The 25,054-nt window shown below is 49.8% G+C and overlaps 1 protein-coding gene across 4 annotated transcripts in view; it reads left to right on the forward strand.

The window, feature by feature from the left end:
• Positions 1-25,054, forward strand: part of VWA3B (von Willebrand factor A domain containing 3B) — a 340,688-nt gene that overhangs the window by 139,392 nt on the left and 176,242 nt on the right. For all 4 annotated transcript variants that reach the window (XM_063953326.1, XM_063953327.1, XM_063953324.1 and 1 more), the window contains exons 13-14: positions 7,372-7,470; positions 23,088-23,270. In XM_063953326.1, coding sequence (XP_063809396.1) covers positions 7,372-7,470; positions 23,088-23,270 — 282 coding nt within the window. The remainder of the gene's footprint in view (positions 1-7,371; positions 7,471-23,087; positions 23,271-25,054) is intronic.

Below are 25,054 nucleotides of genomic sequence, written 5' to 3' on the forward strand. Positions count from 1 at the left end.
CTGAGTGAACTTGCTGTTCAGTAGCAGATCTTGTGAGTGGTGGTCCCAGGTGCAAAAATACACACTGGGCCCCCTCCTCCGCCCTACAGAGAGAGGCAGTGGGTGGCAGGGGATAAGCAGTGGGTGATTGGGGAGAAGCAGTGGGTGCCTGCAGCAGAGGCAGTGGGTTACAGAGAGGCTGGTGGTGACTGGGGAGTCAGTGGGTGTCAAGTACAGGTGGCTGGGAGAGACAGAGGGTGACAGGGAGGCAGGGGGTGGCAGGGAGGTAGATAGATGATTGAAGAGGCAATGGGTGACTAGGAGAGGCAGAGGGCGGTAGGTGGTGACTGGGGAGTCAGTAGGTGACAGAGAGGTAGAGAATGCGTTCCCATTCCCAGGGTCCTCTTCTCTCAGTGGAGGCTCACAGAGCGACGCAGCGCTTAATGAGTTAGTGTGAATCATAATAAAGCTGCCGGATGAGGGCCCTAGTACAGTGCACCACTGCTAGTTCCGCCTCTGTTGCTGTCCGTCCACAAGAAGGGGAGAATGAAACAAGTAGAAACAAGTGAGTACACAAGAGCAAAAAGGTTAATAAATCATAGTGATGCGTGACGCACAATGGACTCTTGCGTCCCTCTTACCAATCTCAAAACTGTTATTTCATAAGCTGGCATGGACCCGCTGGTCAGAACAGTTACTATAAACATGCTGAGCCTAGTGGATATATGGTGTGTACATCCAAGCTCAGCGTGCATTACCATTCACCGCCTGCTGAGTACACGTCCAACCTCAGCGCGCATTACCATTCACAGGCTCCAGAGTGCACATTGGGGGTCATTCCGAGTTGATCGTAGCTGTGCTAAATTTAGCACAGCTACGATCAGGCACTCAGACATGCGGGGGGACGCCCAGCACAGGGCTAGTCTGCCCCGCATGTCAGTGCCGGCCCTCCCCCGCAGAAATGCAAAAGCATTGCACAGCGGCGATGCTGTTGCATCTCAGGAGTTACTCCCGGCCAGCGCAGCTCCTGTGGCTGGCCGGGAGAACCTCTTCGCTGCCCCGGGTCGCAGTGGCTGCATGTGACATCACGCAGCCGCCGCCCAACGGTTCTGCGCACAATGGTCCGGCCACACCTGCATTGGCTGGACCGCGCCCCCCTAAACGGCGGCTTAACGCCGCCGTCCATCCCCCTCCCGCCCAGCGACCGCCTCTGCCTCAGAGGTGATTGCTAGGCAACGATGGCTGGCATGCGCCGGCGCACTGCGGTGCCGGCGCATGCGCAGTTCCGACCCAATCGCTGCGCTGCAATAAACTGCAGCGAGCGATCGGGTCGGAATGACCCCCATTGTGCACAGAGGCGCTCATTCCGAGTTGATCGCTCGCTAGCTGCTTTTAGCAGCCGTGCAAACGCTAAGCCGCCGCCCTCTGGGAGTGTATCTTAGCAGAAGTGCGAACAAAAGATTAGCAGAACTGCACAGGAAAAATGTCATGCTGTTTCTGAGTAGCTCCAGACCTACTCCTTCCTTGCGATCACTTCAGTCAGTTTAGTTCCTGCTTTGACATCACAAACACGCCCTGCGTTCGGCCAGCCACTCCCCCATTTCCCCAGCCACTCCTGCGTTTTTGCCTGGCACGCCTGCGTTTTTTAGCACACTCCCTGAAAACGCTGAGTTGCCGCCCAGAAACACCCACTTCCTGTCAATCATACTACGAACACTCGAGCGACTGAAAAACGTCGCTCGAGCTTCTGTAAAACTGCAAACTTTTGTGTGAAAGTACTTAGCACATGCCATACCATGTGCATGCGCATAAATGCAGTTTTTTCACCTGATCGCTGCGCTGCCAAAAACGGCAGCGAGCGATCAATTCGGAATGAGGGCCAGACTTTCATTGTGCTTTACCATTCATGCAAGCAGTGTGCATTACCTGTATAGGCTGTCCAACATCATCTGCTGAGAGCACTCTGTTTTGTTACACCTGTCTCCTAGGCCTCCAGCCGGGTGTAGTATGGCTGACCGGCGGTCTCCTGACCGCCGGTCAGCTTACCGACGCCGGGATCCCGGCAGCATACCGACGCCGGGATCCCGGCGAGGAGGGGCGAGTGCAGCAAGCCCCTTGCGGGCTCGCTGCGCTCGCCATGCTGCAGGCTCGGTGGCGACCTGCGCTCGCCATGGGTTCTATTCCCACTCTATGGGTGTCGTGGACACCCACGAGTGGAAATAGTCCCTGTTGGTCGGCATGCCGACCATCGGGATACTGAGCCGGCGGGATGGTGGAGGAGGTCATGTGACTGTCGGTCAGCAGACCGCCGGTCACATGAATACCACCCCTCCAGCCAGTGCCTGCTTTCATTGCTTGGCAGTATACTAGTCCACTCTGACTAGTATTTATACCAGTGTTCTTCCTGCTCAAGTTATTCTAGGCTAGTTCCAAAGGTAGCACTGAATGAGAAGAGTCATTAGACCACCTAACTTCATTCACTCTAACTCTAACCAGTCCTGTCCAGTGGTCCCAGTCCAGAGCCCAAACAAAACTCTAAATCTGACACGTAATACTAAATATAGAAAATTGCAGTATAACCCTTTAAAGATGGGTTAACTTAATGGCCTTCAGCAGCCAGTGGATGATGTTCCATCTACCTAATTGACCACCAGTCTTTTAAAAGGCGTTCTCACTCATACACCCACAAAGCACAACCGAAGACATTATTTTGACCAGTTAGAAGAAATCATATGAGTGCGTGTCCACTTGCAGATAGTGGCAAGTACTATTGCTCGGATGGTCTAGATTTCTCCTACATTATCCATTGAGGTATCTTCTTCTGGTCACTACTAGAACTCAGTATTTTCCAGTTTTGCTATTAAAAAGGCGATGCGTTTAAGTGACCGGCGGTCGGGAAACCGCCGGTCACTATACTGAAGCCGGAATCTCGCACAGTGGAAAGCCCAACAGTCAGCATGCCGTCTGACAGGGACTATTCCCACTCGTGGGAATAGAACCTGCAAGGAGCTTCGTTGCACCACCTCACCCCCGCCGCCAATCTAAACACCAGGATCCCGGCGTCGGTATGGTGACCGGCGGTATCTCAACCACTGATCACCCGTACCCAACCCTTAAAAAGTATTAGCTTTATGACGTTCGTTCCTCCTATGTTTTCACATAAATGGCTGAATCAGATGTTTTTCATTATGTGTATTAACTTTTCTCTTATGTCCTAGAAGGTACTGGGGTCCATTTAGTATAGACGGGTCCACTATGAGCCATGGGCACTTTAAGAATTTGATAGTGTGGGCTGGCTCCTCCCTCTATGCCCCTCCTACCAGACTCAGTTTAGAAAATGTGCCCGGAGGAGCCGGTCACACTGAAGGAAGTTCCTGAAGAGTTTTCTACATTTATTTTCTATGTTTGTTATTTTCAGGCAGAGCTGGTTGACACCAACCTGCCTGCTTCTTGGGACTTAGGGGGAGGAATGGCCCAACCTCTTGAAGGGTTAATAGTCCCGTTCCCCACTGACAGGACACTGAGCTCCTGGGGGAACTATTCGTAAGCCCCACCATGGCGAGCATACATTCCCGCAGCACGCCGCCACCCCTAACAGAGCCAGAAGAATGAAGAGTGGGGAGTACTGAGTCGGCGTCCCGGTTAGTGGGTCACTGGCCATTATGGCAGCACGAGGGTACGGAGAAGCACTGCTTCTAAACGGGGCGGAATGAGTCTCCAGACACAGTACACAACTGCATCTCAGTACACTGTACACGGTACTCATACTGGCAACACAGCCTTAAAACGGTTTCTGTCCATTTTAAGCACCAAATTCCTCAGCCAGTATAAAAAAAGCGGGAAGACCGCGCGCCATTGAAGGGGCGGGGCTTCACTATGAGAGGATCCAGCAGCACACCAACGCCATTTTCCCTCTGCAGTGGACACAGACGTTGACTGACAGGGACGCGCAGCTCCTCCAGTGTGACTCCAAATTACCACAGCTACTGCGGGTAAGTCTACGTATCTTCCTTCCGCAGCTCCCCCAACCAAGAAGACTTATTCAGCTTCTCATTTACAGTCCTTTCGGACGCCCAAGTTCAAGGGCAAATCCAGAGGCGCTTCTACGTCCTCCAGCGGCGCAAGAGGTAAACCACACAAACCAGCACCTGCAGGTGCTCAGGAACAGAGCCCAGGCTCTTATTCCTCAAAGACTTCAGCATGACAGTGGACCGTAATGCGTGGAAGGCTGTCAGGTGGGAGCCCGACTACAATTCTTCAGTCAGATCTGATAAAGTTTGTGGCAGGATCCCTGGGTCATAGATCTTATTTCCCAGGGCTACAGACTGGAGTTCCAAAAGCTCCCACCTCAGGCTTGCCAGTTTCACAAAAGGCAAGTATAACTTTACAGTATGCCATCCAAAAACTGGTACAGACTTTGGTCATTGTTCCAGTTCCACCTCATCTGCTCAACAAGGGGTACTATTCCAACTTGTTCGTAGTACCGAAACCAGACGGTTTGGTAAGACCGATTTTGAACCTCAAGTCTTTGAACCTGTACTTACGAGTGTTCAAATTCAAGATGGAGTCTCTGAGAGCATGAATCTTAGGTCTAAAGGAGGGGGAATTCCTACTATCTCTGGATATCAAGGATGCGTACCTTCACATTCCGATCTGGACGCCTCATCAGGCCTATCTACGGTTTGCACTGCAGGACTGTTACTACCAGTTTCAGGCCCTGCCCTTTGGTCTCTCCACGGCACCGAGAGTGTCCACTAAGGTGATGGCAGAGATGATGTTTCCACTCCACAAACAGGGAGTGAACATATTTCCTTACCCAGATGATCTCCTGACAAAAGCACCGTCCAGGGAAAGGTTGCTTGACAGCATTGGTCTCTCAACCAAACTCCTTCTGGATCACGGATGGATTCTGAACCTTCCGAAATCTCACCTAGAGCTAACAAGGAGGCTCCCATTCCTGGGAATGATACTGGACACGGAGTCACAGAAAGTGTTCCTTCCGTTGGAAAAGGCATTGGTGATCCAGTCGATGGTTCGGGACATATTGAAGCCAACCTGGGTGTCGGTGCATCTGTGCATTCGCCTTCTGGGGAAATTGGTGGCCTCTTACGAGGCTCTTCAATACAGAAGTTTTCATGCAAGACCCTTCCAGCTGGATCTGTTGGACAAATAATCTGGATCGCATCTTCACATGCACCAGTGGATCCGCCTCTTACCAATAGCCAGGATCTCCCTTCTGTGGTGGCTACAGACTTCTCACCTCGTCGAAGGTCGGTGGTTCGGAATTCAGAACTGGATTCTGTTAACCACAGACGCAAGCCTCAGAGGTTGGGGAGCAGTCACTCAGGGGGTGAAGTTTCAAGGAAGATGGTCAAGTCAGGAAGTCGTCCTTCCAATCAACATTCTGGAACTCCGGGCCATATACAATGCCTTTCTGCAGGCCTCACATCATCTTCAAGATCGGGCCATTCAGGTCCAGTCGAACAATGAAATGGCAGTGACGTACATAAACCGATGGGGTGGTACGAAGAGCAGAGGAGCAATGTCAGAGGTGTCAAGAATTCTCCTCTGGGCAGAAAGAAACGCAGTGGCGTTGTCAGTGGTCTTCATTCTGGGAGTAGACAACTGGGAAGCAGACTTCTTCAGCAGTCACCACCTGCACTCAGGGGAGTGGGATCTTCACCCAGAGGTGTTCAGGTGCTTGACAAGTCAATGGGGATGTCCACAGATCGACATGATGGCCTCTCTGCTCAACAAGATGCTCAATCCCGACTATGATCCAAGCCGTGAAGGGGGTAACTCTAAGCATTACCATCATATTTGGAAGAAATACATCTCTTGGTGTGACAGCAGAAATTATTCTGTGGTGGAATTTCATCTGGGATGTTTCCTGCTTTTTCTGCAGGCAGGTATGGATGTGGGCCTGCGTCTGGGCTGCTTAAAAGTCTAGACTCAGCCTTGTCCATTTTCTTTCAGAAACAACTGGCTTCTCTCCCTGAGGTCCAGACATTCTTGAAAGGTGTTCTGCACATCCAACCTCCCTTTGTGCATCCCACGGCACCTTGGGATCTCATCGTGGTGCTGCAGTTCCTCCAATCGGACCGGTTTGAACCGTTACAGGAGGTGGACGTAACATATCTTACGTGGAAGACCGTCACACTGTTGGTCTTGGCTTCAGCAAGACGTTTGTCGGAATTGGGGGCTTTGTCTCATAAATGTCCCTATTTAATTTTCCATGTGGACAGAGCTGAAATCAGAACTCATCAGCAATTTCTTCCTAAAGTGGTGTCTGCGTTTCGCATCAACCAACCTATTGTGGTTCTGGTTGTCACCGACACTTCTGCTACTTCAAAGTCTTTGGATGTTGTGAGGGCTTTGAAGGTGTATGTGAAGAGAACAGCTCATCACAGAAAAACGGACTCGCTGTTTGTTCTTTATGATCCCAATAAGATTGGGTGTCCTGCTTCAAAGCAGTCTATTGCACGCTGGATCAGGCTACTATCCAGCATGCTTATTCCACGGCAGGTTTGCCATGTCCAAGATCTATACAGGCCCACTCTACTAGGTCGTGGGTTCTTCCTGGGCAGCTGCCCGTGGTGTCTCGGCTTTACAGTTCTGCCGAGCAGTTTCTTGGTCAGGTTCGAACACGTTTGCTATGTTCTACAAGTTCGATACTTTGACCTCTGAGGACCTTCTGTTTGGTCAATCGGTTCAGCAGAAACCTCAGCACTCTCCCACCCGGTTTGGGAGCTTTGGTACATTCCCTGTCGTACTAAATGAACCCCAGTATCCTATAGGACGTAAGAGAAAATAGGATTTTAATTACCTACCGGTAAATCCTTTTCTCGTAGTCCATAGAGGATACTGGGCGCCCGCCCAGTGCTTCGTTCTTCCTGCAATGTTACGTGATTAAGTAATGTTAGTTCAGCCGTTGCTGTTCCTATTTCAAGTTTGGTTAGCTTGGCTTTCCTCTTGTGTGTGCTGGTTCGGAATCTCACCACTGTCCTTAGCTATACTTCTCTCAAAGATTGTCTGTCTCCTCGGGCACAGTTTCCTAGACTCAGTCTGGTAGGAGGGGCATAGAGGGAGGAGCCAGCGCACACTATCAAATTCTTAAAGTGGCCATGGCTCCTAGTGGACCCATCTATACCCCATGGTACTAAATGGACCCCAGTATTCTCTACGGACTACGAGAAAATAATTTACCGGTAGGTAATTAAAATCCTATTTTTGCACAAAATAAATACAAAACAATACACCTCCAATGACTTTGTCCATTTACTATTTTGTAACTAATAGTTGTACAGTAGATACATTGCTGTCAGTGCACAATATATTATTTTTAGAGAGATAGTATGATGTTCATTTGACTGGCAATCTTTTTCTTGATAGGTTGGCAGCTCAACAAACACCCTGAAGGCTCTCCAGGTTGCACTGTCTGATATTAATACCGAGGCAGTTTACCTACTTACAGATGGACGCCCTGATCAGGTACTAATAAAACATCTTTCTGCTGGAAACAGATTATTGTTCTAGAACTCAGTCTCATCATGAATCCGGGGCAAAAGTGTGACTAATTATTCGTGGCATTTTATAGCACTTGACACGAGAGATGTTCGCCGGACCATTTTTGCTGGATTCGGATTTGACCCTGATTCGTGGTCTGGCTTTAGATTTGGATTTGCCAAACCACCGTGACTGGTTTTCCAAAAATGTTCAAAAAGATCATAATCTCATAATTTAATCCTTTTTCTGCTGCTGGGTACACTGGGCTCCACAGGGAATGACATTGGAGTGTCGAGTAGGATCTTGATCCGAGGCACCAACAGGCTCAAAGCTTTGACTGTTCCCAGAATGCAAAGCTTTGACTGTTCCCAGCGCCACCTCCTCTATAACCCCGCCTCCGTGCACAGGAGCTCAGTTTTGTAGTTGGTGCCATGCAGTAAGCAGGCATACAACAGTGGGGCTGCTCCTGCAGCCCTAAGAAGAAGCTTTTAAAGAAAACTGAAGACTTCAAGGGCTGCAGCAGAGACACTGACTGTGTTAGATATCAGTCTGACATCTCCTGCTGCAGCTCCATCACCTCTCCCTGGTTGCCGGGTACCTACAGCGGAGGCTTCGGTTTCCTTCCAATTAGTCACACACACGACCACTGTCTCCTGGATCGCGTGGCCGCACTCAGGGAGGAGGTAAGTGGGTCCCCTCGGTGGGACCCGCTGTAAATCGCGATCCCACGCGGCCGGTGGGAGGCGGGCCGCGTGCGCTGGCGTGGACACTGTGGCAGTACAGGGACCCCACTAGACCACCAGGGTTTGGGCACAGGTCGGTTTTTTCTTATAAAACCGTTTTTCTCTGACGTCCTAGTGGATGCTGGGAACTCCGTAAGGACCATGGGGAATAGCGGGCTCCGAAGGAGGCTGGGCACTCTAGAAAGATCTTAGACTACCTGGTGTGCACTGGCTCCTCCCACTATGACCCTCCTCCAAGCCTCAGTTAGATTTCGTGCCCGGCCGAGGTTGGATGCACACTAGGGGCTCTCCTGAGCTCTTAGAAAGTAATAGTCTTAGATTTTTTTATTTTCAGTGAGACCTGCTGGCAACAGGCTCACTGCAGCGAGGGACTAAGGGGAGAAGAAGCGAACTCGCCTGCTTGCAGCCGGATTGGGCTTCTTAGGCTACTGGACACCATTAGCTCCAGAGGGATCGACCGCAGGCCCAGCCTTGATGTTCGGTCCCGGAGCCGCGCCGCCGTCCCCCTTACAGAGCCAGAAGCAAGAAGATGGTCCTGAAAATCGGCGGCATGAAGACTCAGTCTTCACCAAGGTAGCGCACAGCACTGCAGCTGTGCGCCATTGCTCCTCTCACACACTTCACACTCCGGTCACTGAGGGTGCAGGGCGCTGGGGGGGGGCGCCCTGAGGCAGCAATAAAAACACCTTGGCTGGCTAAAATACCTCAATATATAGCCCCAGGGGCTATATATGAGGTAAATACCCCTGCCAGAAGTCCATAAAAAGCGGGAGAATAGGCCGCGAAAAAGGGGCGGAGCCTATCTCCTCAGCACACTGGCGCCATTTTTCCCTCACAGCTCCGCTGGAAGGAAGCTCCCTGGCTCTTCCCTGCAATCTACAGTACCAGTAAGAGGGAAAAGAGAGGGGGGGGGGGGCATTAAATTTGGCAGTATATATATTATATTTTATTGAAAAGCAGCTATTAGGGACATAACTCAGTTAGTCCCTGTATATATATATATAGCGCTCTGGTGTGTGCTGGCATACTCTTACTCTGTCCCCCCAAAGGGCTTTTTGTGGGTCCTGTCCTCTGTTTGAGCATTCCCTGTGTGTGTGGGGTGTGTCGGTACGGCTGTGTCGACATGTTTGATGAGGATAATGATGTGGAGGCGGAGCAGATGCCTTTAGCAGGGATGTCACCCCCTGGGGGGCAGACACCTGAGTGGATGAGCTTATGGAAAGAAATGAGTGCACGTATAGACTCTTTACATAAGAAATTTGACGACATGCCAACTGTGGGACAGCCGAGTCTTCAGCTCGTGCCTGTCCAGGTGTCTCAAGGGGCATCAGGGGCTCTAAAACGCCCGCTATCTCAGGTGGCAAACGTAGATGTCGACACTGATACTGACACCAGTGTCGACGAGGATGAGTCGAATCTAATGCCCGTCAGGGCCATTCACTGCATGATTGAAGCAATGAAAGAGGTGCTAAACATTTCTGATTTACATCCAGGTACCACAAAAAAGGGTATTATGTTTGGGGAGAAAAAACTACCCGTAGTTTTTCCCCCTTCAGATGAATTAAATGAGGTGTGTGAAGAAGCGTGGCTTTCCCCTGATAAAAAATTAGTAATTACTAAGAAGCTACTAATGGCGTTCCCTTTCCCGCCAGAGGATAGGTTACGCTGGGAAACACCCCCTAGGGTGGATAAAGCGCTCACACGTTTGTCTAAAAAGGTGGCACTACCGTCACAGAATACGGCCGCCCTTAAGGAACCTGCTGATAGAAAGCAGGAGGCGATCCTGAAGTCTGTTTACACACACTCAGGCATTATACTTAGACCAGCTATTGCGTCAGCATGGATGTGCAGTGCTGCCGCTGCGTGGTCAGATAAACTGTCAGAAAATATTGACACACTAGACAGAGACACGATTCTGCTAACAATTGACCATATCAAAGATTCAGTCTTGTATATGAGAGATGCACAGAGGGAAATTTGCCGGCTGGCATCTAAAGTAAGTGCATTGTCCATTTCTGCTAGGAGATGCTTATGGACTCGCCAGTGGACAGGAGATGCAGATTCCAAAAGGCACATGGAAGTTTTGCCTTATAAGGGGGAGGAATTATTTGGGGATGGTCTCTCCGACCTAGTTTCCACAGCAACGTCTGGGAAGTCAGCATTTCTACCCCATGTCCCCTCACAGCCTAAGAAGGCGCCATTTTATCAGGTTCAGTCCTTTCGGACACAGAAAAGCAAGCGTGGAAAAGGAGGTTCTTTTCTGTCTAGGGGCAGAGGTAGGGGAAAAAGGCTGCAACAAACAGCAGGTTCCCAGGAGCAAAAGTCCTCCCCCGCTTCTTCTTCTAAGTCCGCCGCATGACGGTGGGGCTCCACAGGCGGAGCCAGGTACGGTGGGGGCCCGCCTCAAAAATTTCAGCGATCAGTGGGCTCGCTCACAAGTGGATCCCTGGATCCTTCAAGTAGTATCTCAGGGGTACAAGCTGGAATTCGAGGCGGCTCCACCCCACCGGTTCCTAAAATCTGCCTTGCCAATTGCTCCCTCAGACAGGGAGGCGGTGCTAGCGGCAATTCACAAGCTGTATTCCCAGCAGGTGATAATCAAGGTACCCCTACTTCAACGAGGTCGGGGTTACTATTCCACACTATTTGTGGTACCGAAACCAGACGGTTCGGTGAGACCCATTTTAAATTTGAAATCCTTGAACAAGTACATAAAAAAATTCAAGTTCAAGATGGAATCGCTCAGGGCGGTTATTGCAAGCCTGGACGAGGGGGATTACATGGTTTCCCTGGACATCAAGGATGCTTACCTGCATGTCCCCATTTACCATCCTCACCAGGAGTACCTCAGATTTGTGGTACTGGACTGCCATTACCAATTCCAGATGCTGCTGTTTGGACTCTCCACGGCACCAAGGGTATTTACCAAGGTTATGGCGGAAATGATGATACTCCTTCGAAGAAAGGGAGTTTTAATTATCCCGTACTTGGACGATCTCCTAATAAAGGCACGGTCCAAGGAACAGTTGTTGGTGGGAGTAGCACTATCTCAGGAAGTGCTGCGCCAGCACGGCTGGATTCTGAATATTCCAAAGTCACAGCTGGTACCGACGACACGTCTAATGTTCCTGGGGATGATTCTGGACACAGCCCAGAAAAAAGTGTTTCTCCCGGAGGAGAAAGCCAGGGAGTTGTCTTCTCTAGTCAGAGACCTCCTGAAACCAAAACAGGTATCGGTGCATCACTGCACGCGGGTCCTGGGAAAGATGGTAGCTTCTTACGAAGCAATTCCATTCGGCAGGTTCCATGCCAGAATTTTTCAGTGGGATCTGTTGGACAAGTGGTCCGGATCGCATCTTCAGATGCATCGCTTGATAACCCTGTCTCCAAGAACCAGGGTGTCTCTTCTATGGTGGCTGCAAAGTGCTCATCTTCTGGAGGGCCGCAGATTCGGCATACAGGACTGGGTCCTGGTGACCACGGATGCCAGCCTGCGAGGACTATGGTCAAGTCAGGAGACTTCTCTTCACATAAATATTCTGGAGCTAAGGGCCATCTACAATGCCCTAAGTCAAGCAAAATCCCTGCTCCTACACCAGCCGGTGCTGATCCAGTCAGACAACATCACGGCAGTCGCCCATGTGAATCGACAGGGCGGCACAAGAAGCAGGATGGCAATGGCAGAAGCCACAAGAATTCTCCGATGGGCGGAAAATCATGTACTAGCACTGTCAGCAGTGTTCATTCCGGGTGTAGACAACTGGGAAGTAGACTTTCTCAGCAGGCACGACCTCCACCCGGGAGAGTGGGGACTTCATCCAGAAGTCTTCCAAATGATTGCAAATCAGTGGGGTCGTCCACAGGTGGACATGATGGCGTCCCGTCTAAAAAAAAAACTAGAGAGGTATTGCGCCAGGTCAAGAGACCCTCAGGCGATAGCGGTGGACGCTCTGGTAACACCGTGGGTGTACCAGTCAGTTTATGTGTTCCCTCCTCTGCCGCTCATACCAAAGGTATTGAGAATAATAAGAAAGCGAGGAGTAAACACAATTCTCGTGGTTCCGGATTGGCCAAGAAGAGCGTGGTACCCAGAACTTCAAGAGATGATCTCAGAGGACCCGTGGCCTCTGCCACTCAGACAAGACCTGCTACAGCAGGGGCCCTGTCTGTTCCAAGACTTACCGCGGCTGCGTTTGACGGCATGGCGGTTGAACACCGGATCCTGAAGGAAAAGGGCATTCCGGAGGAAGTCATTCCTACGCTTATTAAAGCCAGGAAAGAAGTTACAGCAAATCATTATCACCGCATATGGCGGAAATATGTTGCATGGTGTGAGGCCGAAAAGGCCCCAACAGAGGAATTTCAACTAGGTCGATTTCTGCATTTCCTGCAAGCAGGAGTGAATATGGGCCTAAAACTGGGCTCCATTAAGGTACAGATCTCGGCTCTGTCGATTTTCTTTCAGAAAGAACTAGCTTCAGTACCTGAAGTTCAGACATTTGTTAAGGGAGTGCTGCATATTCAGCCCCCGTTTGTGCCTCCTGTGGCACCTTGGGATCTCAACGTGGTGTTGAGTTTCTTAAAATCACATTGGTTTGAGCCACTTAAAACTGTGGATTTGAAATATCTCACGTGGAAAGTGGTCATGTTATTGGCCTTGGCTTCGGCCAGGCGTGTGTCAGAATGGGCGGCTTTGTCTTGTAAAAGCCCTTATCTGATTTTCCATATGGATAGGGCAGAATTGAGGACTCGTCCCCAGTTTCTACCTAAGGTGGTGTCAGCGTTTCACCTGAATCAGCCTATTGTGGTGCCTGCGGCTACTAGGGACTTGGAGGACTCCAAGTTGTTAGACGTGGTCAGGGCCCTGAAAATTTATGTTTCCAGAACGGCTGGAGTCAGAAAATCTGACTCGTTGTTTATCCTATATGCCCCCAACAAGCTGGGTGCTCCTGCTTCTAAGCAGACTGTTGCTCGTTGGATTTGTAGTACAATTCAGCTTGCGCATTCTGTGGCAGGCCTGCCACAGCCAAAATCTGTCAATGCCCATTCCACAAGGAAGGTGGGCTCATCTTGGGCGGCTGCCCGAGGGGTCTCGGCTTTACAACTTTGCCGAGCTGCTACTTGGTCAGGGGCAAACACATTTGCAAAATTCTATAAATTTGATACCCTGGCTGAGGAGGACCTGGAGTTCTCTCATTCGGTGTTGCAGAGTCATCCGCACTCTCCCGCCCGTTTGGGAGCTTTGGTATAATCCCCATGGTCCTTACGGAGTTCCCAGCATCCACTAGGACGTCAGAGAAAATAAGAATTTACTCACCAGTAATTCTATTTCTCGTAGTCCGTAGTGGATGCTGGGCGCCCATCCCAAGTTCGGTTTATCTGCAATACTTGTAAATAGTTATTGTTAACTAAATCGGGTTATTGTTGAGCCATCTGTTGAGAGGCTCTGTTGTTTCATACTGTTAACTGGGTTTCATATCACGAGTTGTACGGTGTGATTGGTGTGGCTGGTATGAGTCTTACCCGGGATTCAAAATCCTTCCTTATTGTGTACGCTCGTCCGGGCACAGTATCCTAACTGAGGCTTGGAGGAGGGTCATAGTGGGAGGAGCCAGTGCACACCAGGTAGTCTAAGATCTTTCTAGAGTGCCCAGCCTCCTTCGGAGCCCGCTATTCCCCATGGTCCTTACGGAGTGCCCAGCATCCACTACGGACTACGAGAAATAGAATTACCGGTGAGTAAATTCTTATTATTTAAGCCCCCAGTACCCGGTGGTGAAGTCCAGCAGGGGGATAAGGCTTTGACCTGTAGCCCCTCCCCCAGCCCCAGGGCGCCATTTAGAGTAAGTGTTCCCGCCCTGGAGCTGCATACCTCTCTCTCCCTCACTCCCTGTCAGTGTTTGGGCGCCATTGGGACAAGGTGAGCTGATCCTGGGACTGTTTGGACAAATCCTCCTTTGTAAAGCCGCCTGCCTGTCAGCGCTGTGCATTTTACAGGACACTTAAGTATTCTACGTGTCTGCTGACAGTGTTCGTTAAGAAAAAGTGCATTTAGCCAGGGTTATTTAGTACAAATACCCTGTGATATACATCCAGTCTTTACTGTGCATTGTTATATCTATTAAGTGTATAGCTATACTTAGTACTGCTATTGCATTGCTAGTCCAGTACAGTTTTATTGCATGTCATAATTTCTGCATTGTACAACCTGTGGTTCTGTGTGTGTGCTTATAGCTGCTGTGTGACCTCCATTTCGTGTATCTCACTCAGATAGCTATCCCTATATTCTATAACCTGAGGGGGCTACGTGCGTCAGGTTTATCATTAATATAGCTAGTTCACAGGATATACTCAGTATTTATTTTTCTCTGTGATCTGTAGTCACCATATACCTCTAGAATTCCCTGTTTGTGCTGAAATACACTACACAGGGGGTTCTTGTCAGGTACTGTGCTGCTGATATTGTACTGTGTTGCCTTGCATTGAGCTTTTGATTATATCAGCTACAAAGGGCAAAGGTGCTGGGGCTGATCCCACATCGCGTGGTGTTGACGCTACAGACACATTTGATAACATAGCAGCTGAAGGTTCAGGTTCTAGGGGTTCCTTAACCCCCAGTGGGACTGTAGCAATGGGGGTTCAAAATGACCCACCTTGGGCTACCGTCTCCACGCTCTTGAATACGCTAGTAACTAGACTAATGCCTCCCTATGGGACCTCCTGTGCCGGTACAACCGCTTATGGTCCCCGCGGTTAACCTGCCGTGGGCAGATCAACTGTCCAATCAGTTACAGCAATTGAACCAATCACAGACTACTAAGAAGTCTTACCCTCGCCCGCCTAAGACCAAGGGGTCCTCTAAGCGGGCAATTACTTCCTCACAATCTACCAACGTCCCAGACACCTCATCTGATGAGGATGGCTTTTATACTGACCCCACAGATTCTGATCCCGATGCTTCTGATGGGGAAGCTGTTTCACAGGTGGATGTTCCTGACTTGTTGGAGGCTATCAGGCTCATTCTTCAAGTTGATGATGACCCGGAGCCTGATGCTGCCTCTAAGAAACCGGACAGGTGTAAATGTCAGAAAATGGTTAATCAAGTTTTACCTCACTCTGAACATTTAGTTGACATACGTCAGGAGTCCTGGGAAAATCCAGGAAAGAAAGAAAGCTTTATTTTTTTTTCTTTCCGATTTTTCTTTTAATTTTTAATGAGCATTCAGCACCTGGCAGTCCAGAGGACGCCAGCGCTGATGCTCCAATACCCCCACCGGGCCACAACACCACAAGTGGGTCTGTGATTTCTGCGGATCTCCTGCACGTTTTCGCTAGCAGAGGCACAGGGGACACCCAGGACTGCTCCGGAACGGGTTGTGGATGTAATCCCGGCGGTCGGGGTCTCGGAGATCAGAATACAGACACCGGGATCCTGGCCAAAAGAATGGCGGCAGAAGGGCGAACTCAAAGCTGCGGGGTCGGTGGCTCACTGCGCTCGCCACAGGTTCTATTCCCACTCTATGGTTGTCATGGACACCCATGAGTGGGAATAGCCCTGGCTCCGCTGCTGGCATTCTGGGCGGTTGGGATCCCGGCATCGGTATCCTGAATGCCGAGATCCCGACCGCCAGGATATTGACTACATCCCGCTCCAGACACATGAAGGACAGGAAAGGCGAGTATCTGCTTGCGGGTCACATGAGTTGCGCCGTCCTATGCTTCCAGGAAACGGACTGGCGGCGCTGACGTGGTCCCAGACCATTTAGTGCTGCCCCATCTGTGTCTCACCCTATGGGTCTACCACAACCATTACAGCCCCATATGTGGCTTCCAACAGCCATTACAGCCTGTTTATCAGACCATTACAGCCCCAGCTGTCCCTCCTCCTTGGTTGGACTCCTTCTCTAACTCTATACAGAGTTTGGCTGCTTCCTCTGCTGCATTTTAGAACATTGGCCCTCATTCCGAGTTGATCGCACAAAGCTGCTTTTTGCAGCCCATGCGATCGACTAGTTGCCGCCTATGGGGGAGGAATTTTTTGCATAGCAAGGCTGCGAACGCTTGTGCAGCCCTGCTATGCAAAAAGAGTTTGTGAAGTTTCTAAGTAGGTCCTGACATACTCACCGGCTGCGATGTCTACAGCGTGACTGGTCCCGGAGTTGACTTAAGAGACCCGCCCTGTAAACGCCTGGACACGCTGCGTTGGACTCACCACTCCCAGAACGCCTTCCGCCTGTCAATCTTCTTGCGATTGCCGCTGGGATCGCTTTAGTCGCTGTCCCTGTTGTTGCCCAGCGACGGCCATTGCTGGGCAACGATGCGCATGCGCAGTTCCGAACCGATTACACGGCTGCGAAGAACTGCAGCGTGCGATCGGGTCGGAATGACCCCCATTGTACAGGGCCAGGTAACAATGTCTGCACTTACTATCACTGGCCCTCATTCCTAATTGTTCGCTCGCTAGCTGCTTTTAGCAGCATTGCAAACGCTAGGCCGCCGCCCTCTGGGAGTGTATCTTAGCTTAGCAGAATAGCGAACGAAAGATTAGCAGAACTGCTACTAAATATTTTCTTGCAGTTTCTGAGTAGCTCCAGACCTACTCCTAGATTGCGATCAGCTCAGTCCGTTTAGTTCCTGGTTTGACGTCACAAACACGCCCTGCGTTCGGCCAGCCACTCCCCCGTTTCTCCAGACACTCCCGCATTTTTCCCTGACACGCCTGCGTTTTTTAGCACACTCCTGGAAAACGCCCAGTAACCACCCAGAAACGCCCCTTTCCTGTCAATCATTCACGGATTAGCATTGCGACTGAAAAGTGTCCCACGAACACCAGCAAATCTACTAAGTTTTGTGTTAAATAACTTAGCGCATGCGCTCTGCGTACCATGCGCATGCTCATTTAGCAACAAATCACAGCATAGCGAAAATCGGCAACGAGCGAACAACTCGGAATGACCACCACTAAGCATACTGTGCCTTCCTCACAGTCTACACCACTCTCTGATTCTTAAGAATCATATGCTACTGCAGACCAAGCTGAGATTTCTGATGCAGAATCCCCCTCCGGGGACGAGGAGGTACACTCCAAATTTAATGAGGCTGCATTAATTAGTGCGATCAAATTCTTACTTCAACTAGAAGATGCTGAACCAGCCCCTACAACTAAGGATCCTCTGCGCAAATGGCCAAAGGTAGTGGTAGCTGAGCTTCCACACTCAAACCACTTCTCGGAAACTATGAACGAGGCATGGAAAACTCCCACTAAGAAATTTACGGTTCCTAAACGACTCAGCTCCTTTTACCCGTTGCCCACAGTGGATTGTACAATGAGGGAAAATCCACCTACGCTGGATGCTCATGTGACTACCGGGTAGACAACTGAATGCGTATCTTAAATCTTTGTACTCCCTTACAGGAGCCACAGCCAGACCAGTTAGAGCTACAGCCTGGGTAGCTAAAGCCATGGAAACTTGGGCCGACAGCATTGAACACAGTTTTGTGTCTAAACCTAACAAGGAATCAGGGATGCGGCCTATTACATTGGTGAAGCTGCTTTGGATTCTGTTCTATTATCCTCCAAAGCTTCCGTTGTTTCCATTGCATTACGCCACATAATATGGCTCTGTTCCTGGAAAGAGAATTCGGATGCCAAGAAGGCGCTGGAAGCCCTGCCGTACACGGGCAAATTCCTATGTGGACCAGAACTGGACAAGATTGTCACTATCCTGGCAACCTCTAAGACAGCTTGCCTACCCTCGGCTTCATCAGTGTGGCCTCAGACTTCGTCCTTTCGTTCCTTTTGCCCACAGGGCAAGGCCAAAGGTCAGACCTTTCTAAAACTACCTCACACAGTTAAGGCCGCTAAACCCAAAACCAAGCAGGCCTGGGCAGCTAGAAGTCCACCTACCAAGCCGGAGGATAAACCCTAAGGGCTGAAACACACTACCCGGCTTTTGCCGGCCGGGAAAAAGCCGGACGGCTTTTTCCCGTGCCGGCATTGTAGTTAACAGTGTGAGGGGTAGGGTCCCTTCACACTGCACGGCCCCGGCCTGGCTGCCGGGTTGCAGCCGGGTCTCACCACTGGAAGGTCCGGCGGCCGGGAGGCCGCCGGGCCGTCTTTGTAGCCAGTAAACCGTGTGTGTGAAGGGGAGCTTTCACACACAACATTTTTTTCTGAAGCCGTGTCTGATGCTGCGCATGCGCACAGCATCACACACGGCTCAAAGCCGTCCTGTGTGCGAGACTCTGCCGGTTTCTCCCGGATGGCAAAAAGCCGGACAAAGTTTGTCCGGCTTTTTGCCATCCGGGAAAAACCGGAGTGTGTGTTACAGCCATTAGCCTAACTTCTTCAGTTTACCCACACATGGCGTCAAATCACAAGCAATGCCTAGGTCCAAGAAGTGGTTTCTAACGGGTATGCTCTCTCCTTTCTGAAGAGTCCCCCCCAGACAGTACTTTCCTACCACTCCATCGATAGACCCTGGGAAAGCACAGACGCTGAAGGATATCATTCACTTCTACTACAATCAGGTGTCATTATCCCTGTTCCATGGCCTCAACAGGGACAGGGGTTTGTGGCAAGGACAGAATGTGCAGATATCCCAGGTTTAGCAGAGCAAAAGCAGCAGAACTGAAGGGTCCAGTTCAGGTGCTGCCTCAATCAGTTGTCAGCCAGAAGCTAGGCTAATTAATTAAACTGCACCTGTAATCAGCCTATAAGAATGTGTTCAGAGCACAGGAATTGGCTTCTGATAGTGATTAGCACCAAGAAAGGGGTGTGGGGATGTCAGGGCCACTGTTCCTGTGATATAATCCGGTGATATGATCCAGTGCTGATATGCCAATTTGGACCTAAACTCATACTTGCCTACCTGACCCTCTCCATGAGGGAGAAAATGCTCTGTTCCTGGACTTTCCTGGTAATGTATGATTGCCATCACCTGTGGTGAAACAATTAACTAGCTCACCACAGGTGATGGCAATTATACATTACCAGGAAAGTCCAGGAACAGAGCATTTTCTCCCTCATGGAGAGGGTCAGGTAGGCAAGTATGACCTAAACTGCTGTAACATATGCTGTTTGGAGAACTACCTTATAACAACCTGAACTGCAACCCTGGTGAATGAAGCTGTAACCTGTCTGGTTCCAGTATCAATGGTCGACAGTGTTAAGATCGACAGTCATTAGGTCGACCACTATTGGTCGACATTGACATAGTCAACATGGACAAATGGTCAACACATGAAAATGGTCGACACATGAAAGGTCGACATGGCTTTTTGAACTGTTTTTGGTGTAATTTTTTCTGTAACATGACCAGGGACCCCAATTAGTGTACCGCGTCCCCTTGCATGGCTCGCTTCGCTCGCCATGCTGCGGGCAAGGTGCCTCGCACCGCTACATCCGCGCTCGGCACAGATTACTATTCCCAATCGTTGTCCACGTGGATGGTAAAGTATGAAAAAGTGAAAAATCTTTTTTTTATATAAAAAAAAAGCCATGTCGACCTTTTCATGTGTCGGCCTTTCACATGTCGACCATTTTCATATGTCGATCATTTGTTCATGTCAGTCATGTTGGACTTTTCATCCTGTATACTGTATGTGATATTTTATTTTTATTTATTTTTTTGTCACAGGTTTTATTCTACACTCTTTTTGGTTCAGAAACAAAATGGGTCATACCGTCCCATTCTGAAACTGAAGTTGCTGATCAAATACCACAGGGTACCAAATGTCGTATGGAGACTCTCCGCTACATTTTCCTAGCTATGTAACCTGGGAATTACATATACCTATAGCACCCTCTCATCAACAATATCTCCGCTTTGCTGTCCTAGGTCAGCATTTCCAATTCCAGGCCCTACCATTTGAACTGTCCACCAACTGTTCACCAAGCTCATGGCGGTGATGGTGGCTCATCTCCAGCGACAGGGAATTTGAATACTCCCTTACCAAGATGACCTCCTTCCTCTGGCACAGTATCCAGAGGTACTGTACCATCACCTACAGGTGACAATGTCATTTCTCCAGAGTCACGGATGGCTGATCAACTGGGCCAACTCCTCGCTCATCCCATCTCAGAGGATGCTTCACCTCGGAGCACTACTGGATGCCCAAGTACAACACATCTTCCTTCCTCAGGACAAGGTTATAGCATTGCAGTTGCACATACGCAAGCTACTTCACATTCACAGGGTCTTGATCCATTCAGCAGTGCAGACCCTGGGCTCCATGGTATCCACCTTCAACATGGTGGAATATGCCCAATTTCACTTCAGGCCTCTACAACACCTGATACTCTCCAGATGGAATGGTCTACCAGAGCAGATCAAATCTCAGACAGTGATACTGCTGCAGGATGTTCAGGCGTCCCTCTCATGGTGGCTACACATATCCAGCCTGGACAAGGGGCGACCATTCTGGATTCTACACTGGACGCTTCTCACCGTGGTCGCCAGCCTCCAGGAGCGGGGATTTGTCATGGGCAGTCACTCCTTTCAAGGCTGCCGGTCTCTGACGGAAAGGAATCTACTAATCAACGTCCTGGAACTTCGAGTAGTTTACCGAGCCCTTCAAATGGCTCAGGACCTTCTGCATAGTTCTCCGGTACAAATCCAGTGAGACAACGCCACAGCAATGGCTTATATAAATTGACAGGGAAACTCTGATTCTCACCTGGGCAGAACTCCATCTCCGCAATATTCATTCCGGGAGTTCTCGAATGGGAAGCATACTTTCTCAGTCAACAGGATGTTTACGCTAGAGATGTCTTTCAGTTTCTGGTGCGCAAATGGGGTCTTCCAGACGTAGATCTCATTGCCCTCAGGCATAACCACAAAGTTCCAGTGTACAGGTACAGGACAAGAGATCCGGGAGCGAGCTTCGTGGACGCACTCGCTGTCCCATGGCCTGCGTCTTCCCTCCACTGTCTCTCCTTCCCAGAGTACTTCACAAGTTCAAGAAGGATGGCAGCACACTCATTCTCGTGGCTCCAGCATGGCCCAGACGCCATTGGTTCTCTGATCTTCAGTGTCTCTGTAGGTGAGCCCTTCCCTCTGCCTCTTCATCCAGACCTACTCTTACAGGGGCCCTGTCTACATCCGGACCTGCCTCGCTCGACTTTGATGGTGTGGCTTTTGAGAGATCCATCCTAAGGGAAAAAGGGTTTTCCAGTGCGGTAGTTGGAACTATGCTTCAGGCTCGGAAACCAGCTTCAGTTCGTAACTATGATCCTAAGGTTCTTTGAATCCCTAGGCTTCTTACCCTTCTTGCGGGCAGGCCTAGCCATTGGTCTTCTCCTTGTTTCTCTGAAGAGACTGGCTCCCTTATCAGATGTGCGTAAATTCCTCCAGGGGGTTCTCCGAATACAGCCTCCATTTGTCCCTTTGGGATTTATCCTTGGTTCTTCGACCTTTACAACAGCCTCTATTTGAACCATTGGAAACGGTGGACCTCAAGTTTTTAACCACAAAGACTCTCTACTGGCCATCGCTTCATCCCGAAGAGTCTCTGACTTGGGATCACTCTCGTGTAGCTCCACCTTCTTGATAGTTCACCAGACCTAGGTGGTCCTTCGGATTAAACATGGATACCTACATAAGGTAGTGTCTAAATTCCATATCAACTAACCTATTGTGGTGCCAGAATTGCAGGAGTCTGGTCTTTCATAAAAGGAAGCCTTGTTGGATGTGGTCCATGCTCTCAGGATCTATGTAGTTCCTACTAGTTCAGTTAGGAAAACGGATTCCCTATTCATCCTCTATGGATGCCACAAGTGGGGTTGGCCAGCCAATAAGCAAACTTTGGCACGTTGGCACCGCATGGCCATATCACAGGCTTACACGCAGGCTATTCTTCCTGTTCCAAGTACAATGTTGGCTCATTCTACTTGTTCTTAGGGTCCTTCATGGGCAGCCCGCCATGGTGCATCAGCTAAACCACTCCGCAAGCCTGCTATGTGGTCTACTGCCCACATGTTTCTTAGGTTCTATCCCTTTGATACGTTTGCCTCCCAGAATGCAACCTTTGGCCGCAATGTCCTCCTTTCAGTTTAGGAGCATTCCCTCCCTATTACAACTGCTTTGGGACATCCCAAGGTTAACCCTGTGGAGACCATGGACCCCAAAGAAGAAAAGAAGAGGGTGCCCACCTTAACGTACCTACAGTAACTTCAATGGGTTACTTTCTCGGTCACTAGTTCCCTTCTCCTCTTTGTGAGTGTGTCCATTCTTCCTGCTCTCCTCTCTCCAGCTCCTGCTTTGGGATTGTTAACTAAAACTAAAGTGCCTGAGCATGGGGGCAGGGTATGTGGGAAGAGGAGCCCAGTGTATTCTGGGAGGCTCACAAGCTTTGCTGTTCGGTGCAGTCCTAGTCTCCACCAGCCATACCCAAAGTTAACCCTGTGGATCCAATGGACCTCAAAGAAAAATAGTTAATGAAGGTGTTTTACCATATTTCTTCTTTTTGTGATGGAATTGGTCTGAAAGGCTTTTGCATCTCCCTCATCTGGGAAGATGTATCAAGCCTCAGAGAGAGATAAAGCGGAGAGAGATAAAGTTACAGCCAATCAGCTTCTAATTGCCATGTTACAGGCTGTGTTTGAAATGACATCTTTCTCCAATTTATCTCTCTCTAAGTTTTGATGCATCAACCCCACAATCACTACCATGTAAATTATAACTATGCGCTTAATTTTAGCCCTTTGGGGCCTCACTGTTTTAAGTGACCCATGCTCCCCAAACCCTTAATCCAGTTCTGGTAATGATAGATTAGTGATGCTCCATTTAGTGTATGCTGTTCACAAATGCAATGCTGTATCTGAAACATTGAGATATTGATTTTGTTTTTTCTTTACAGCCCAGTGAAACAATACTTGCTCATGTTAATATCCTAAAGCAAATTCCAGTACACACAATTGCATTCAACTGTGATGACACAGAGGCAAATAGCTTCTTGCATCAGCTCTCCAGTAAGACAGGTGGCCGTTTCCACTCTTACTACAGTTATCTTCGGGACCCTGATGCCCCTCAACCCTTTATGGTAAGTTGCCACGTAGCATTTATTTTTAAACAGCATTCGCACAAAAACATTTTTTTCATTGTGACAGGTTATAAGAAATTGTTCGGAAATTACTTTTTTTTTTTCTTTCATTTGCTTTTACAGACTGCTACAAATTATTGGTATTAATGATTCAGATTTTCCACAGTTTGTGACTACCATAGCAACCACAGCCACATGACACATGATATTGGGCCTGATTTAGACCATATCACTGTTGCAAATTTGTTAGCAGTTGGGCAAAACCATGTTGGGCAAAAAAAAATCGGCCCTATTCATAACTGATCACTGCTATGCATTTCGCTCAGCGGGCTATCAGGTCACTGCACATGCGTATGCACCGCAATACGCTGGCGCAACGGGCCGCAGCGACGGGATGGTGCGAGAAAAGCGATCGTGTGACTGACAGGAAGAGGCCGTTTGTGGGTGGCAACTGACCGTTTTAAAAGTGTCCGGAAAAACGCAGGAGGGACCAGGTGTTTGGAGGGAATGTTTCTGACGTCAGCTCCGGCCCGGATTATTGCACTGGAAGAGTAAGTCCTGGGTTGTGCAGAGACTGCACAAACTTCTGTTTGGGGCTAATTCAGACCTGGTTTTTGTACAGCGGACGATCAGGTCTGAACTGCGCATGCGCCGCAGTGCGCATGTGAATGCAAGAGATGCTATCGGCATCTCAGCCCAGCGATCGCTGCAGCCCGATTTACAGGCAGAGGCGTTCCCTGGGCGTGAGGGGGCGGGCCGGCGGCGTTTGCCCGCCGTTTTGTCCGGACCGTGTGGGGGCAGGCCGCGGCAGCCGCTGCGACCCGGGATGCTACAAGTAGCTCCCTGCCAGCGCGCAGGAAGGGAGCTACTTGTCGAGTACAAAAGCATTACCGCTGTGCAATGCATTTGTACTTGTGCAAGGGAAGGGAGGTTGGGCCTGACATGCGGGGCGGAGTAGCCCCGTGCTGGGCATCCCCCTGCATGTCAGAGTAAATGATCAAAAAACGCACCCTAGCAATCAGGTCTGAATTAGGACCCATGTGCACTGCAGCCCCCCTGATATAACATGTGCAGAGAGAGTTACATTTGGGTGCGGTGTGTTCAAACTGAAATCTAAATTGCAGTGTATAAATAAAGCAGCCAGTATTTACTCTGCACAGAAACAATATCACCTACCCAAATCTAACTCTTTCTGCAAATGTTATATCTGCCACACCCACAGTGCACATGGGGGGTCATTCCGAGTTGATCGCTAGCTGCCGTTGTTCGCAGCGCAGCGATCAGGCAAAAAAATCTGCATTTTTGCGCATGCGTATGCACCGCTATGCGCACGCGCGTCGTACGGGTACAAAGCCCGTTGTGGTTGTGCACAGGTTCTAGCGAAGTTTTCAGTCGCACTAACGGCCGCAAGAAGATTGACAGGAAGGGGGCGTTTCTGGGTGTCAACTGACCGTTTTCAGGGAGTGTTTGCAAAAACGCGGGCGTGTCTGAAAAAACGCAGGCGTGGCTGGGCGGGTGTATGACGTCAAATCCGGACACGAATAGGCTGACGTTATCGCAAGCGCTGAGTAGGTTCAGAGCTACTCTGAAACTGCACAAACTGTTTTTGCAGAGCTCGGCTGCACATGCGTACGCACTTCTGCTAAGCTAAAATACACTACCCAGTGGGCGGCGGCATAGCGTTTGCACGGCTGCTAAAACTAGCTAGCAAGCGATCAACTCGGAATGACCCCCCCATGGTTTTGCCCAACTGCTAACAAATTTGCAGCAGCGATCAGGTCTGA

Source organism: Pseudophryne corroboree, chromosome 2 (genome assembly GCF_028390025.1).
Source record: "Pseudophryne corroboree isolate aPseCor3 chromosome 2, aPseCor3.hap2, whole genome shotgun sequence".
Taxonomy (NCBI): Eukaryota; Metazoa; Chordata; class Amphibia; order Anura; family Myobatrachidae; genus Pseudophryne; species Pseudophryne corroboree.